This window comes from Erpetoichthys calabaricus, chromosome 17 (assembly GCF_900747795.2).
Source record: "Erpetoichthys calabaricus chromosome 17, fErpCal1.3, whole genome shotgun sequence".
Taxonomy (NCBI): domain Eukaryota; kingdom Metazoa; phylum Chordata; class Cladistia; order Polypteriformes; family Polypteridae; genus Erpetoichthys; species Erpetoichthys calabaricus.
Window position 1 is genome coordinate 66,456,935 of NC_041410.2, and position 14,962 is coordinate 66,471,896.

Below are 14,962 nucleotides of genomic sequence, written 5' to 3' on the forward strand. Positions count from 1 at the left end.
AACATGAAAAGTATGAGCAGGTACAGCACTCAGTATTTAGTTGGGGCTCCTTTGGCCTGGATTACTGCAGCAATGCGGCGTGGCATGGAGTCTATCAGTCTGTGGCACTGCTCAGGTGTTATGAGAGCCCATGTTGCTCTGATAGTGGCCTTCAGCTCTTCTGAATTGTTGGGTCTGGTGTACTATCTATCTATCTATCTATCTATTGCATCTTCCTCTTCACAATACCCCATATGGGGTTAAGGTCAGGTGAGTTTGCTGGCCAATCAAGAACAAGAATACCATGGTCCTTAAACCAGATACTGGTAGCTTTGGCACTAGTGCCAGGTCCTGTTGGAAAATGAAATCTGCATCTCCATAAAGTTCGTCAGCAGCAGGAAGCATGAAGTGCTCTAAAACTTCCTGGTAGACGGCTGCGTTGACCTTGGACCTCAGAAAACACAATGGACCAACACCAGCAGATGACATGGCACCCCAAACCATCACTGACTGTGGAAACTTTACACTGGATCTCACGCAACGTGGATTCTGTACCTCTCCTCTCTTCCTTCAGACTCTGGGACCTTGATTTCCAAAGGAAATGCAAAATTTACTTTCATCAGAGAACATAACTTTGGACCACACAGCAGCAGTCCAGTCCTTCATGTCTTTAGCCCAGGCGAGAAGCTTCTGACGCTGTCTCTTGTTCAAGAGTGGCTTGACACAAGGAATGCGACAACTGAAACCCATGTCTTGCATACGTCTGTGCGTGGTGGTTCTGGAAGCGTTGACTCCAGCTGCAGTCCACTCTTTTGTGTTTCACAATCCTCTCCAGGGTGCGGTTATCCCTATTGCTTGTACACTTTTTTCTACCACATCTTGTCCTTCCCTTCGCCTCTCTATTAATGTGCTTGGACACAGAGCTCTATGAACAGCCAGCCTCTTTAGCAATGACCTTTTGTGTCTTGCCCTCCTTGTGCAAGGTGTCAATGGTCGTCTTTTGGACAACTGTCAAGTCAGCAGTCTTCCCCATGATTGTGTAGCCTACAGAACTAGACTGAGAGACCATTTAAAGGCTTTTGCAGGTGTTTTGAGTTAATTAGCTGATTAGAGTGTGGCACCAGGTGTCTTCAATATTGAACCTTTTCACAATATTCTAATTTTCCGAGATACTGAATTTGGGACTTTTATAAGTTGTCAGTTATAATCATCCATCATTTCCAACCCGCTGAATCCGAACACAGGGTCACGGGGGTCTGCTGGAGCCAATCCCAGCCAACACAGGGCACAAGGCAGGAACCAATCCCGGGCAGGGTGCCAACCCACTGCAGGACACACACAAACACACCCACACACCAAGCACACACTATGGACAATTTAGAATCGCCAGTCCACCTAACCTGCATGTCTTTGGACTGTGGGAGGAAACCGGAGCGCCTGGAGGAAACCCACACAGACACGGGGAGAACATGCCAACCTCACGCAGGGAGGACCCGGGAAGCGAACCTGGTAGAAAATGAATTCAAATGACTGCAAGTCTGTTTCTGTACCATGAAAGATTGACAGATATTAGAAAATCAGCATCAAAAGAAAATATTCCATTTATTTGTGTTCAGGTTTTTATGGCTTGTATGTTTGCTGCCCAGTAATAAAACTGAAAATTAGGTAAAGCCATGCCACCTTCTGCCTGAGGTCTTTGTAGGGTCGCTCTTCGGATACGTGGGTGTTTTGAGTTCCAAATGAATGAGGTTATTGTTGAATCTAACTGTTTAAAAAACGATTTATTGATATATAGTGGAATGTTTTGAAATAAAAAGGGAGGATATTCATCTCAACAATGTTAATTCTTCCGTCTAGAGTGAGATGAAGGGTTGACCATCTATGCAAGTCTTGCTTAATTTTTTCCATACAGACGGCAAACTTTTGTTGATAAAGAGCTTTATGTTTACTTGTGATGTTTACCCCTAGGTATTTAAACTGATCTGCTATGGTAAAAGGTAGGGTGTCTAATCTAATATTATTTGCTTGTTCACTGGAAAGAGTATACTTTTATTCAGATTAATTCTAAGACCTGCTATCTTTTGAAATTCTGTTAGTGCTGTTAAAACAGCAGGGACAGTGTTTTCTGGGTTTGATATATATAAGACCATATCATCTGCATATAGAGAAATTTTCTGTTCCAGTCCTTCTCTGACAGTCCCCTTTATCTGATAAGAATTTCGGCAGTGAACCGCCAGTGGTTCAATAGCAATTGCAAACAACAGTGGCGACAAGGGACATCCTTGTCTGGTACTACGTTCTAGTTTAAAGTAGTCTGAGCAAATGTTATTAATACAAACTGAAGCTTCTGGATTGGTATACAGTAGTTTGATCCATGCACAAATGTTCGGGCCAAACCCAAATTTGTCCAATGCAGTGAAAAGGTAGTTCCATTCAATCATATCAAATGCTTTTTCTGCGTCTAATGATAGTAATATCTCTGGGGTGTTTGATTTTGCTGGTGAATATATAACATTAAACAAGCGTCGGAGATTGGAAGATAGGTGTCGGCCTTTAATAAATCCAGTTTGATCCTGTGATATTACCGAGGGCAGCACTTTCTCCATCCTTCTAGCTAGGATTTTTGAGAATATCTTAACATCATTATTCAGGAGTGAAATTGGTCTGTATGATGCACATTGTAACAAGTCCTTATTTTGTTTAGGAAAGACGGTGATTAATGCTTGTCGAAATGTTTGAGGTAGTATTTGGTTGTCTGTAGCTTCTGTAAATGTTGCCAATAAGAGGGGAGCTAGCTGAGTGGAGAATTTCTTATAAAATTCTACGGGGTAACCATCAGGGCCTGCTGATTTCCCGCTTTGTAGTGACTTTATAGCGTCTATTAATTCTGTTAGCGTTAGAGGTTTATCCAGTTCCTCAGTACATAAAGCATCTATTTGTGGTATCTGTGATGTATCCAGAAATGCATTAGATTGTGTGTTGTCCTCTTTGGGCTCAGTAGAATATAAAGACTTATAATAATCTCTAAATGTGTGCATTATATTTTTATGGTCAATAATTTCTTCTCCATTCTTGTTGGTGATTACTGGTATTGCATTGCGAACGTCTTGTTTATGAATTTGTTGAGCTAAAAGCTTATTAGCTTTTTCTCTGTGTTCATAGTAATGATGTCTAGACTTATAAATAAGTTGTTCAGTTTCTTTAGTTGTTAAGATGTTAAGTTCTGTATGCAGGGCCTGCCTTTTCCTGTGGAGAACTTCATTTGGACGCCTGGCTTGTACTTCATGTATTCTAGTAATTTCACTTCTTAGCTCTGACACTTTCTTGGTTTTTAATTTATTTCTGTGGGAAAGATATGAAATAATCTGTCCTCTTAAGAAGGCCTTTAGAGTTTCCCAGAGTGTTCCTGCAGAAACCTCTGTGGACACAAATAAATGAACATACACAGGCTCGGTCCGCAATAGAAGTAAAATCCTGTAGTACTTCTTTATACTCCTTGCTCTGCTCTCCAATAAATGCAAGTTATCGCAAATATACTAATAACCCAATTGTGCTTTACTCACTCAGAATATGGAACCAAATTAGAAAGCATTTTAAGATGGAAAATCTTTTATCAGTGGCACCTCTGCAAGAGAACCACCTCTTTCAACCTTCGCAAGTATATCCAGTTTTTAATACCTGGAAAAGTTTTGGGATTAAAATGCTCAGAGATCTTTATATAGACAACATATTTACATCTTTTGAACAATTACGTTCAAAATTCAACCTCCCAGCTACACATTTCTTTCACTATCTTCAAATTAGAAATTTTGTTAAACAGAAATTGCCCGATTTTCCCCACCTCGCACCCTCCACAATGCTGGAAAAAATACTGCTCAATTTCGAGGAATTAAACACTTATTTCTGCATTATATAAAATCTTATTAGAGTCCCTACCTTTCAAAGATCCAAGAGGACATTGGGAAGAAGATCTCTTAATCAATATATCAGAAAAGGAGTGGAAGGTAGCAAAGCAGAGAATTCACTCGAGTTCTGTATGCGCAAAGCATAGAATTATTCAACTAAAAATTATATATCGAGCTCATCTGTCTCGCTTAAAACTGTCCAAAATGTTTCCAGGGCAGGATCCAACCTGCGAACGCTGCAACCAAGCTCCTGTCTCACTGGGTCACATGTTCTGGGCCTGCACCAAACTAACATCATTTTGGACAAAAATTTTTAAGTGCCTTTCAGACAGCCTTGGGGTCATAATCCCTCCTAACCCATTAACAGCTGTGTTCGGTGTTCTTCCAGATGGACTTGAATTGGAGAAGGACAAGCAAACTGTGATTGCATTCACTACACTTTTGGCACGCAGACTTATTTTGTTAAATTGGAAGAATCCTAATTCTCCTCTTATAAGTCAGTGGGAAACCGATGTTTTATATTATTTGAAATTGGAAAAAATCAAATTCTCAGTTAGAGGATCTGTACAAAGTTTTTTCAAAACCTGGCAGGATTTAATCAGTATTATTTTAGAATAAGAGAAATAACTATTACCGCATTTAACTCCCTTCTCCATCTCTTATTTACATATATATTTACTTCTCCCTTTCTTTTGTTTAATGTTGCCTTATTAAAAAGCCCTGAGCAATTTTCCTTTAGCTAAGCTCTCCTTCTCAGGGGTGGGGTTTGATTTGTCTTCAATTTTGTTGGGTTATAAATTGATCTATTTGTATGGAATGATTACAATGAAAATTAATAAAATAAAAATATAAAAAAAGAAAAGAAAAAAAAAAGAAAATATTCCAAACAGTGTGACATCACTTTTTTTTGTCCAGAGGCATTCCATTTTTGAGTCTGGCTGTAGCACATGTCATAAGAAATTTTCACAGTTCCCAGTACTTTTTTGTTTTTTGATTCAATGCCTAGAAACAGATGCTAAGGACTGTTAGCTCTCGTGATACACAGAGTCCAATTATTCATGGGTAAAGTACAAAATTTCCCCCAAACGGAACAGTTTTTGCTAAAATGGAGTACTTCATTGTACAACTGGCAGCTGCTACAAACACAAATATCAGTAAAGCCGCAACTACCAGCACAGTACTCATAACTATTAAATGTGTAAACTACATTGATTTGAAATAGAAATGCTTGTTGATAAAATATCTTGAGTATATTGCAGACATAATGAGCCTTCCCTTGTAGTGGAGTGGTGCCACTGGTGATTTCATCAAGGGCGGCAAAAAATATAAAAAATGTTTCATTCCAACCCCAATTGATCAAACAACTCATGTCTGCACACTATCAGTGAAGGTTTATCTTTCATTATGGCCATCCACAAGCCTGAGTCATATGGTGTAAAGAGTGACTTTTAAAGTGCTCAGATACACCACTCCAGTATGTAGGTATTTATTTATTATGGTCTGGCCGCATCCCATAATATACAATGCACTTAGGTCCGTGAGGAACTGATCTAAAACCTCCATAATCATTCAACTTTCTTTCCAGTCGCAACAAGTGCTTCATCAAGTTTGCCTTGTGTGGGCATGTGGAGAAGATTCAGGATGAGCCAACAAAATTAATGAACAAGTAAAATTGAGGACTTTATTAATGAACAAATAGAAATTATAATACAAGCTTTCTTTACCGCTTTTTTCACACAAACACCTGGACACTCTTAACTCAAACCCTAATATTGCTGCTAAGGCAATTATAACTTGAGCAACATTTTTGTGCTTCATTTTAGTTAACCCACAAGTTTTCTGAATCCTTAATTTCCTCTTTTAGTCTTGAACAGCTCCATTCACTTTTTTAATTGATTTTTTTTTAACCAACTGCCAAATAACAATTAGATTGTAAGTAACAAAAGGAACTCATCCATCTAACTCAGTAGATGAGAGGTTCAGTCCTATGGGCCTACTGTGAAGTACAGGTTTTCATCCCCATCAAGTTCTGCTTTTAATTGGACTACTACTTTAATTAAAAAAGCTCTTATTTCACACTTTGGTTTGGTGTAAATTACTATATTAAAAAATGAATTTGCTAAATTTATACATTTCTATTTTAATATTACTTGGGAATAATTTAGTGTTTTTTACTTTCTTATCTTTTTTACTTCATCATCATCATAACAATTTTCATTCTGCTTTTCCCAGTGTTCTAGTTATTTAAGCAGTTATTTACTAACTAGCTGTGCCACATGTCTAGAACGGATCGACAGCTAAGTAATGTAGCATTAAAGTTTGTAGTGCAGCATCTATTGAAATGAATTTTTTAATGCATGTAGTAATAAAATGCGCTGCATTTTCTATTTCAACAGTTGGCACATTACAAACATTTGCAGTAGTAAAGTGCATTACTATACATATTCGCTTTTACAAATCCCATACCAAATTATATTTAATATAGACACAGACATGCATTTGTCATCCCAACTGATGACACATTACAGTGTTAATGTTTGTTTTGCGCCATCTGTTGGAATGATAGGGACAGCGACAGGACGGACACAGATGCTTGTTCTTTTATTAAGGTGACTGAGCTACAAGTAGCTGCATCCATGCAGTATCATTTGCTCTGGTGTCTCTTCTGCTTGTTATTAATTGTTATTGTTGGATTACAATTAAGGGAACAAAGTCCACAGAAAAAAAGTGTATTAATAGGAAAATAGCTAAAAAGAACAAAGTGGCTAAAACTAGGACAAAAAAATAAACAAAAATATTCTAAATTTCCTATAAATGTAAATATCACTACTGTACTTTTTGTTTTTATATATATATATATATATATATATATATATATATATATTTATATTTTATTAATTTTATTGTAATCATTCCGTACAAATAGATAAATTTTTACAAAAAATAGGATTGAAAACAAATCAAACCCCACCCCTGAGAAGGAGAGCATGGCCAGAGGAGTAATACTTAAAGCTTGTAAACATACCTAAATTGTTGAGTTTAATAGGGCAATAAAGATAAATGGAGAAGAAAAAGAAATGCAGAGATAATTATTTCTTCGTATTCTAAAATATTATTGATTAGATCCTGCCAGGTTTTGAAAAAGTTCTGTACAGATCCTCTAACTGAGAATTTGATATTTTCCAATTTCAAATAATATAAAACATCGGTTTCCCACTGACTTATAAGAGGAGAGTTAGGATTCTTCCAATTTAACAAAATAAGTCTGCGTGCCAAAAGTGTAGTGAATGCAATCACAGTTTGCTTGTCCTTCTCTATTTCAAATCCATCTGGAAGAACACCAAACACAGCTATTAATGGGTTAGGAGGGATTGTGACACCAAGGCTGTCTGAAAGGCACTTAAAAATTTTGGTCCAAAATTATGTTAATTTGGTGCAGGCCCAAAACATGTGACCCAGTGAGGCAGGAGCTTGGTTGCAGCGTTCGCAGGTTGGAGCTTGCCCTGGAAATATTTTGGACAGTTTTAAGCGAGACAGATCAGCTCGATATATAATTTTGAGTTGATTAATTGTATGCTTTGCGCATATGGAGCTCGAGTGAATTCTCTGCATTGCTACCTTCCACTCCTTTTCTGATATATTAATTAAGAGATCTTTTTCCCCATTGTCCTCTTGGATCTTTGAAAGGAAGGGACTGTAATAAAATTTTATATATTGCAGAAATAGTGTCCAAGTCCTCGAAATTGAGCAGTATTTTTTCCAGCATGGTGGAGGGTGCGAGATGAGGAAAATCGGCCAGGTTCTGTTTAACAAAGTTTCTAATTTGAAGATAGTGAAAGAAATATGTAGCTGGAAGGTTAAATTTGGAATGTAATTGTTCAAAGGATGCAAAGATATTGTCTATATAAAGATCTCTGAGCAATTTAATCCCAAATCTTTTCCAGATATTAAAAACTAGATATGTTTGCGAGGGTTCAAAGAGGTGGTTCTCTTGCAGAGATGCCACAGATAAAATATTCTCCATCTTAAAATGATTTCTAAATTGGTTCCATGTTCTGAGTGAATGAAGCACAATTGGGTTATTAGTATATTTGTGATAACTTGCATTTATTGGGGCGCAGAGCAGGGAATATGAAGAAGTACTGCAGGATTTTACTTCTATTGCGGACCAAGCCTGTGTATGTTCATCTGTTTGTGTCCAGGTTTTTATAGCTTGTATGTTTGCTGCCCAGTAATAAAACTGAAAATTAGGTAGAGCCATGACAACTTCTGTCTGAGGTCTTTGTAGGGTCGGTCTTCGGATACGTGAATGTTTTGAGTTCCAAATAAACGAGGTTATGGTTGAATCTAATTGCTTAAAAAATGATTTATTGATGTATATTGGAATGTTTTGAAATAAAAAAAGAAGCTTAGGAAGGATATTCATCTTAACAACGTTAATTCTTCCAGCTAGAGTGAGATGAAGGGTTGACCATCTATGCAAGTCTTGCTTAATTTTTTCCATACAGGTGGCAAAATTTTGTTGATAAAGACCTTTATGTTTGCTTGTGATATTTACCCCTAGGTATTTAAACTGATCTGCTATGGTAGAAGTTAGGGTGTTCAATCTAATATTATATGCTTGAGAATTCACTGGAAAGAGTATACTTATATTCAAATTAATTCTGGTTCAATGGCGATTGCAAACAGCAGTGGTGGCTAGGGGCATCCTTGTCTGGTGCCACGTTTTACTTTAAAGTAGTCTGAACAAATGTTGTTAATACAAACTGAAGCTTCTGGATTGGTATACAGTAGTTTGATACATGCACAAATATTCGGGCCAAACCAAAATTTCTCTAATATAGTGAAAAGGTAGTTCCATTCAATCATATCAAATGCCTTTTCAGCATCCAATGATAATAATATCTCTGGAGTGTTTGACTTTGCTGGTGAATATATTACATTAAACAGGCGTCGAAGATTGGAAGATAAGTGTCGACCTTTAATAAATCCAATTTGATCCTGTGATATTACCGAAGGCAGCACTTTCTCCATCCTTCTAGCAATAATTTTTGAGAGTATCTTAACATCATTATTCAGAAGTGAAATTGGTCTGTATGATGCACATTGTAACAAGTCCTTATTTTGTTTAGGAAAGATGGTGATTAATGCTTGACGAAAGGTTTGAGGTAGAATTTGATTGTCTCTAGCTTCTGTAATTGTTGCCAAAAAGAGGGGAGCTAGCTAAGTGGAGAATTTCTTATAAAATTCTACAGGGTAGCCATCAGGGCCTGCTGATTTCCTGCCTTGAAGTGACTTTATATTATTATTTTTATAGTATTTATATTACTATATTCTGATAGCGTCAGAGGTTTTTCCAGTTCCTCAGCACTAAAAGTATCTATTTGTGGTATCTGTAATGTATCCAGAAATGCATTAGATTGTTTGTTGTCTTCTTTAAACTTGGTAGAATATAAGGTTTTATAGTAGTCTTTAAATTTGTGCATTATATTTTTATGGTCAACGATTTCATCTCCATTCGTGTTGGTGATTACTGGGATTGCATTGCGAACTTCTTGCTTGTGGATTTGTTGAGCTAAAAGCTTATTAGCTTTCTCTCCGTGTTCATAGTAATGATGTCTTGATTTATAAATAAGTTGTTCAAGTTCTTTAGATGTCAAGATGTTGAGTTCTGTATGCAGAGCCTGCCTTTTCCTATGAAGAGCCTCACTTGGATGCCTGACTTGTTCTTCATCTATTCTAGTAATTTCGCTTCTTAGCTCTGACACTTTCTTGGTTTCTAATTTATTTCTGTGGGAAAGATATGAAATAATCTGTCCTCTTAAGAAGGCCTTTAGAGTTTCCCAGAGTGTTCCTGCAGAAACCTCTGAGGGTGTGTTTGTCTCTAGGAATAAACTGATTTGTTTGGATATAAATTCTGTACAGTTCTTGTCTGCTAATAGAAGTGGGTTAAGACGCCATCTGCGAGGTGAGTGTGAGGGGCATAATGATTTTAGCTCCAAGACCAAAGGTGCATGGTTGGAGATAACAATTGTGTCATATTTGCAAGATTTAATCGTAAGCAAGAAATTATTTTCTATAAAGAAATAATCAATTCTTGAGTAGCTATGATGCACTGCTGAGTAAAACGAATATGTTGTTGAGTTTGGGTTCAGAAACCTCCTGGGGTCTGATAAGTTGTGGTCAGTTACAAACTGTGTAATTGCCTTTGCAGTGTTAGATGTCATCCCCCCTGTGACAGGAGTCCTATCTAAGAGTGGATTTAAAACACAATTAAAGTCCCCAGCCATTATAATTTTATGAGTGTTCACATTGGGAATGGATGCAAATAGGTTTTGCATGAATTCCTTATCATCGACATTGGGTGCATAAACATTTATCAAAATCATTTTACAGTTAAATAAGTTGCCCATGACCATCACATATCTCCCTTCAGGATCCGATACTACATCTGATGCTACAAATGAGACTGTTCTATGTATGAGAATTCCCACACCTCTAGTTTTCTTTGTAAAGCTAGAATGGAACAGTTGGCCAGTCCAGTCTTTTTGCAGCCGGAACTGATCCTTGCTGAGTAAGTGGGTCTCCTGTAAAAATACTATTTTAGCGTTTAAGCCTGTTAGGTGAGAGCATACTTTCTTTTTCTTTAATTCATGATTCAGGCCTTTAACATTCCAGCTCACAAAGTTAACTGTCCCATCATGGAGACGTTGATTCTGAATTTTTGATGTCATTTTATAGTCTTAACTGGTAGTGAGGCAGTTTTAATCTTAATTTCCAATTTCCTCACAAGTTATTGCCATACAGTCTATTGTTGCGTTGATAGTTATAATTATAAGGATTAAAAGGATAGATTAGATAGAGCCTGCTCTCTTTCTCTCCCCCACCCCACCCCCCATTTTGCCTCCCCACGTGAGGCTAGACCCCACTTCACAATGTCCCGGTCCTCTGACATACCGAGAGACAGAGCACGTCCAAAACAAAATAAGCCCAAAGCGCCGTTTGAGAATTGAAAAGTAGAGATATCTATTGCAGCTAAAGTCTAAATACTATCTGTCAAAAAATATAATCATTAACAGACTTTAAGCTTAAAATATAATCTTTGGCAATCTTAACAATATTAAGATAATAAAATAATGAACCCTGGGAATGGTGTTAAAAAGTGGTCTAGGATAAGCATAGTAAATCCTAATGCAATAATAGCAATAACAATAAACCAAGGGTATGATGTTAAACAGTCTCCTTTAGGGTAGAAAAAAAAATTTCTACTTTAATTACTTCCACACACACACGTCTATAACTGTAATTAAAACATAAACACAAAGCGTCCAAGTAGAGAATCGGATGTATAATTATAATGCCAGTATTTTTACAAGTGGATCAGACAGCAGGTGATATCTCCTTACAATGCCATGACAGGATACGGCTCATTATTGTCTTTCAAAAGAGTGTCGGGATCAGCTTCCTTAATTCCTTTTTAGCTTCCTCCTTGCTGGAAAATGCGTAGTATTGGCCTTGAACATCCACTTTCAGTTTGGCGGGATACAAGATGCTGTATTTGATATCGGCTTTCCGTAACAGCTGTTTAATGTTGTAGAAGTCTGCACGTTTAGCAGCTGTTGAAGGTGAGAAGTCAGGGAAAATACGAATGACATTATTTTCAAATATAATCTCTTGCTTGTGTCTGAGAAGTGCCATCACATCAAGCTTACATTGTAATTGCTCAAAGTGAACAATAAAAGACCTAGGTTTAAAGGTATTTGATCCACGTATGCAATAAGCTGCTGCTATCTCGGTATGTGATTTAAAGTCATCTTCAATTATTTTAGAGAGTAATTCTACTGCAAATTTCACTGGGTTTGTACTTTCCCCTTTCTCAGGTAGACCTTCGATTCTAATATTATTCCTTCTGCACCCATCTTCCAGGGCCGCAAGTCTGTCTCCGAGTTTTTTGCCTTCAGAATTCACAGCTGTAGCTTTTTCATTGGCGTTAGATGCCAATTGTTCCGCTATTTCAATTTGAGCCGTGAATACATGCTTAACGTCATCCAGCTGATCGGCAAGTTTTTTCAGTTTAGATCTATTTTCTTCAATGTGTTCCTCTAATTTCCTCACTATACCTTTAAAGGTCGCATCAAAACGATTAAATTGACGCATTTCCAGGTCTTTGTTATCCTGACGTAGCTCCTGTCGCAGTTTCACGTTTGTCTTAAGCAAGTCACTTCTTTCTTTCTTCATATTTCTCTGAATGTCTTTCTTAAGTTCACTTACAGCCGTGGCCATGGCCAATGTTGTGATCATTTCCTTCAGTTCGGACACATCGTTTCAGCTTTCGCTCCGCGGCTGGACTTGCAGCCCCTGTTACAGCCGATGCTTCGGGCTTGCAAGGAGTAGATGAGAGCACGTGCTGCAAGGCCTTTTCTATACTAGTTTCGAGTGATCTTCTGAAATCGGCAATCCATCGTGACCTTCATCACTTGCACCCTCGCTCCCATTTTCGCTCTCGACTGGAGACGATGCCGTGGAGCGGGGTCCTAGGAAGTCCGCACATTCGTCTGCCTGTTGTTATAGCCTCCTCTGTTTCGCTGGTTCACAACTTCTGCACCTAGCCAAACCTTTATTGGTCACTACATCTGTCTCTCTTTTAAGAGTGGCCACTGTAATCCTTTAATTCCTTTTGGCCAGTGACTTGCACCACTTCTGTTGCATCACTGCGATGAGGTTATCTGCTGTTATACTGTTTTTATGGCCGAGGATGTTAATATGGATCTTGATTGTGATCATGATCCAGGGCTTTGAAATGCAAACCACAACAATGAATTACAGTTTTAGTGTTTATCACATAAATACCTTTAGTCAAATAAATGTGGTAATTGTAATGACTCATTACACTAACAAGTGACTGTAGACCCTAGGTGGACCACTGTGTCTTTGACTTTAGTAAATTCATCCTCAGTCTGAAGCACTTTTAAGTACCACTAACTTAAAGAAAAACTTAAAAACAAAAAAAAACCAATGTATGAAGGGTTTATATACGTATTCACTAATCTCTTTAAGTACTCTTGGGGGAATGATATCTAGTCCTGGTGAATGTATTCAACACTTCTTCCTCTGCAGTTTCCAGATCACAAAGTACCTCCTTGTCAGTGCCTGTTACTGTTAGGAAGTTATTGTTCTTTACATGTGTAGACCTCAGGAAAATGCAAATTCAGAGCATTCACTGTTCACTGCCTGTATATTTTAGCATGCTCTTATGGTTCCTCATATACTTCTCCTCCTTCTTGATGTTTTTTTTACTACTAAAATATGAAAGAATCTCTGTCATGTTTCACCTTTTCTGCCGTATTTCTCTCCACCTTCATTTTAGCTTTCCTAATATCACTTTTAACTATAGCTCTCATGTGTCCTACTGTCAGTGCTGGAGTTAGTAATCTTTCACGCCTTAATAAGACCTTTATGCTTTACAAGATTTACACACCTATAATACCCGTTTTATGTACAGTCTCAAAACGTTTTGAAAACCCTTGGTGGTTAAATCAAATCATCAAAACCTTTAATTGTTATATGGAGAATGTACAGCTTCCTAACTATAACTCGGAATATTGTTCTAATTCAAAAGTCTTTATATACTTTATCTGATATATCAGATTTTCTAATTCAATTGGCTTGCAGGAAATGGATATTGATGAAATACTACGTCTGGCAGAAACGAGAGAGAGTGAACAGTCAGTTAGTGCCACTGATGAGCTGTTGTCTCAGTTTAAGGTATGTAATTTTTCTTTTTTTGGAGGGACCCTATTATATTATTTTTTTGCATATGGTTAAAAATAATTAGAGATTAAAACAGTCACAATAAGCTTTTATATTTCTTGTTCAGTACAACTGTAGTAATAAGATGTCACTGATTTGTTTTGAATGGTTGATTACACTTTAATATGTTTAGGTATGTCAAAACCATTGGAATGAACTTCCATTCTCAGTGGTCCCTGACGGGCAGCATCATCCCTTTAGTAGTGCCTGGCTAATCAAGAACCAGGGTTTAATTGGCAAGCTATGACAATGGGTGAATAGATATTTTAATGTATTTCTTTAAAGTGGTGCTCTGTGGATATTGATCATACATTCTTAACAGTGTTTGTACACATTAGGCTATTCCTACTACAGACTGTAAGTAACCTATATCATATATTTCAGAAAATGAAAGTATTTTCATAATATAATTTGAATGTATTTTAAGGTTGCAAATTTCTCTACCATGGAAGAGAGCAGTGAACTGGAGGAGAGGACTGCAAAGGACTGGGATGACATAATACCAGAAGACCAGAGGAAAAAGGTAGAGGAAGAAGAAAAGCAGAAAGAAATGGAAGATATCTACATGTTGCCAAGAAGCAGAAGTTCCACTAAAAAGGTGATCCTCCTGTGACATAAATGAACTATAACCAGTTTAACTCTGCTATAAAATCCAGGGAAATTAAAGGGTATTATCCTGAGCAATTAAAGATGCAGTTGTAAAACATCGCCAAGAATAATGTTATAAATATAGCACATACCAGAAAACTGCCTGTGGGGACTTCTGTATAAATCTCAGAATTATTCAGAATTATAGAGCAATTTATAAATATTATCTGTAACATGTACAGATGTATCATACTGTTTACTTACAGTTTTCCCAGCTCAAATTATTCCAACATCATTTGTGTAACAAAGATGGGCAAGACCTTCCAGAACTTGGTTAGAATATTTGACTAAAGTTTCAAGTTTTCTACTCTAAGCAGTGGTCACAAGCCTGATATTATCAAAAATCTTGAAGAGTATATTATTTTCTAAACTATATCCTATATATTAGCAGTTAATTCAACTGTAAATGAATTGGATACTTTATAACCCAGTAACAGACTAGCATACTTTACTGTTACATTAGTAGAAAAAAAAGATGTTTAGTCTAATTATATGTACTTGTTTAATGAATAAGAATGACAAGAAATAACTTGTATGACTTGACTAACATTGATTGCTGCAGGCTAGGTTCTCTGTAAATATAATATTGTGGCAAAAACACAAGCTGAAGGAGTATTTCC

General features: G+C 37.1%; 1 protein-coding gene across 4 annotated transcripts in view; it reads left to right on the forward strand.

Annotated features, from left to right (window-relative positions):
* The window catches only part of chd2 (chromodomain helicase DNA binding protein 2), a 261,689-nt gene that overhangs the window by 185,105 nt on the left and 61,622 nt on the right, over positions 1 to 14,962 (forward strand). For all 4 annotated transcript variants that reach the window (XR_007933712.1, XM_051920212.1, XM_028822994.2 and 1 more), the window contains 2 exons: positions 13,557 to 13,649; positions 14,122 to 14,292. Coding sequence is in view for 3 of the 4 variants with exons in the window: in XM_051920212.1 (XP_051776172.1) it covers positions 13,557 to 13,649; positions 14,122 to 14,292 (264 nt within the window). In the remaining variant the exon portion in view is untranslated. The remainder of the gene's footprint in view (positions 1 to 13,556; positions 13,650 to 14,121; positions 14,293 to 14,962) is intronic.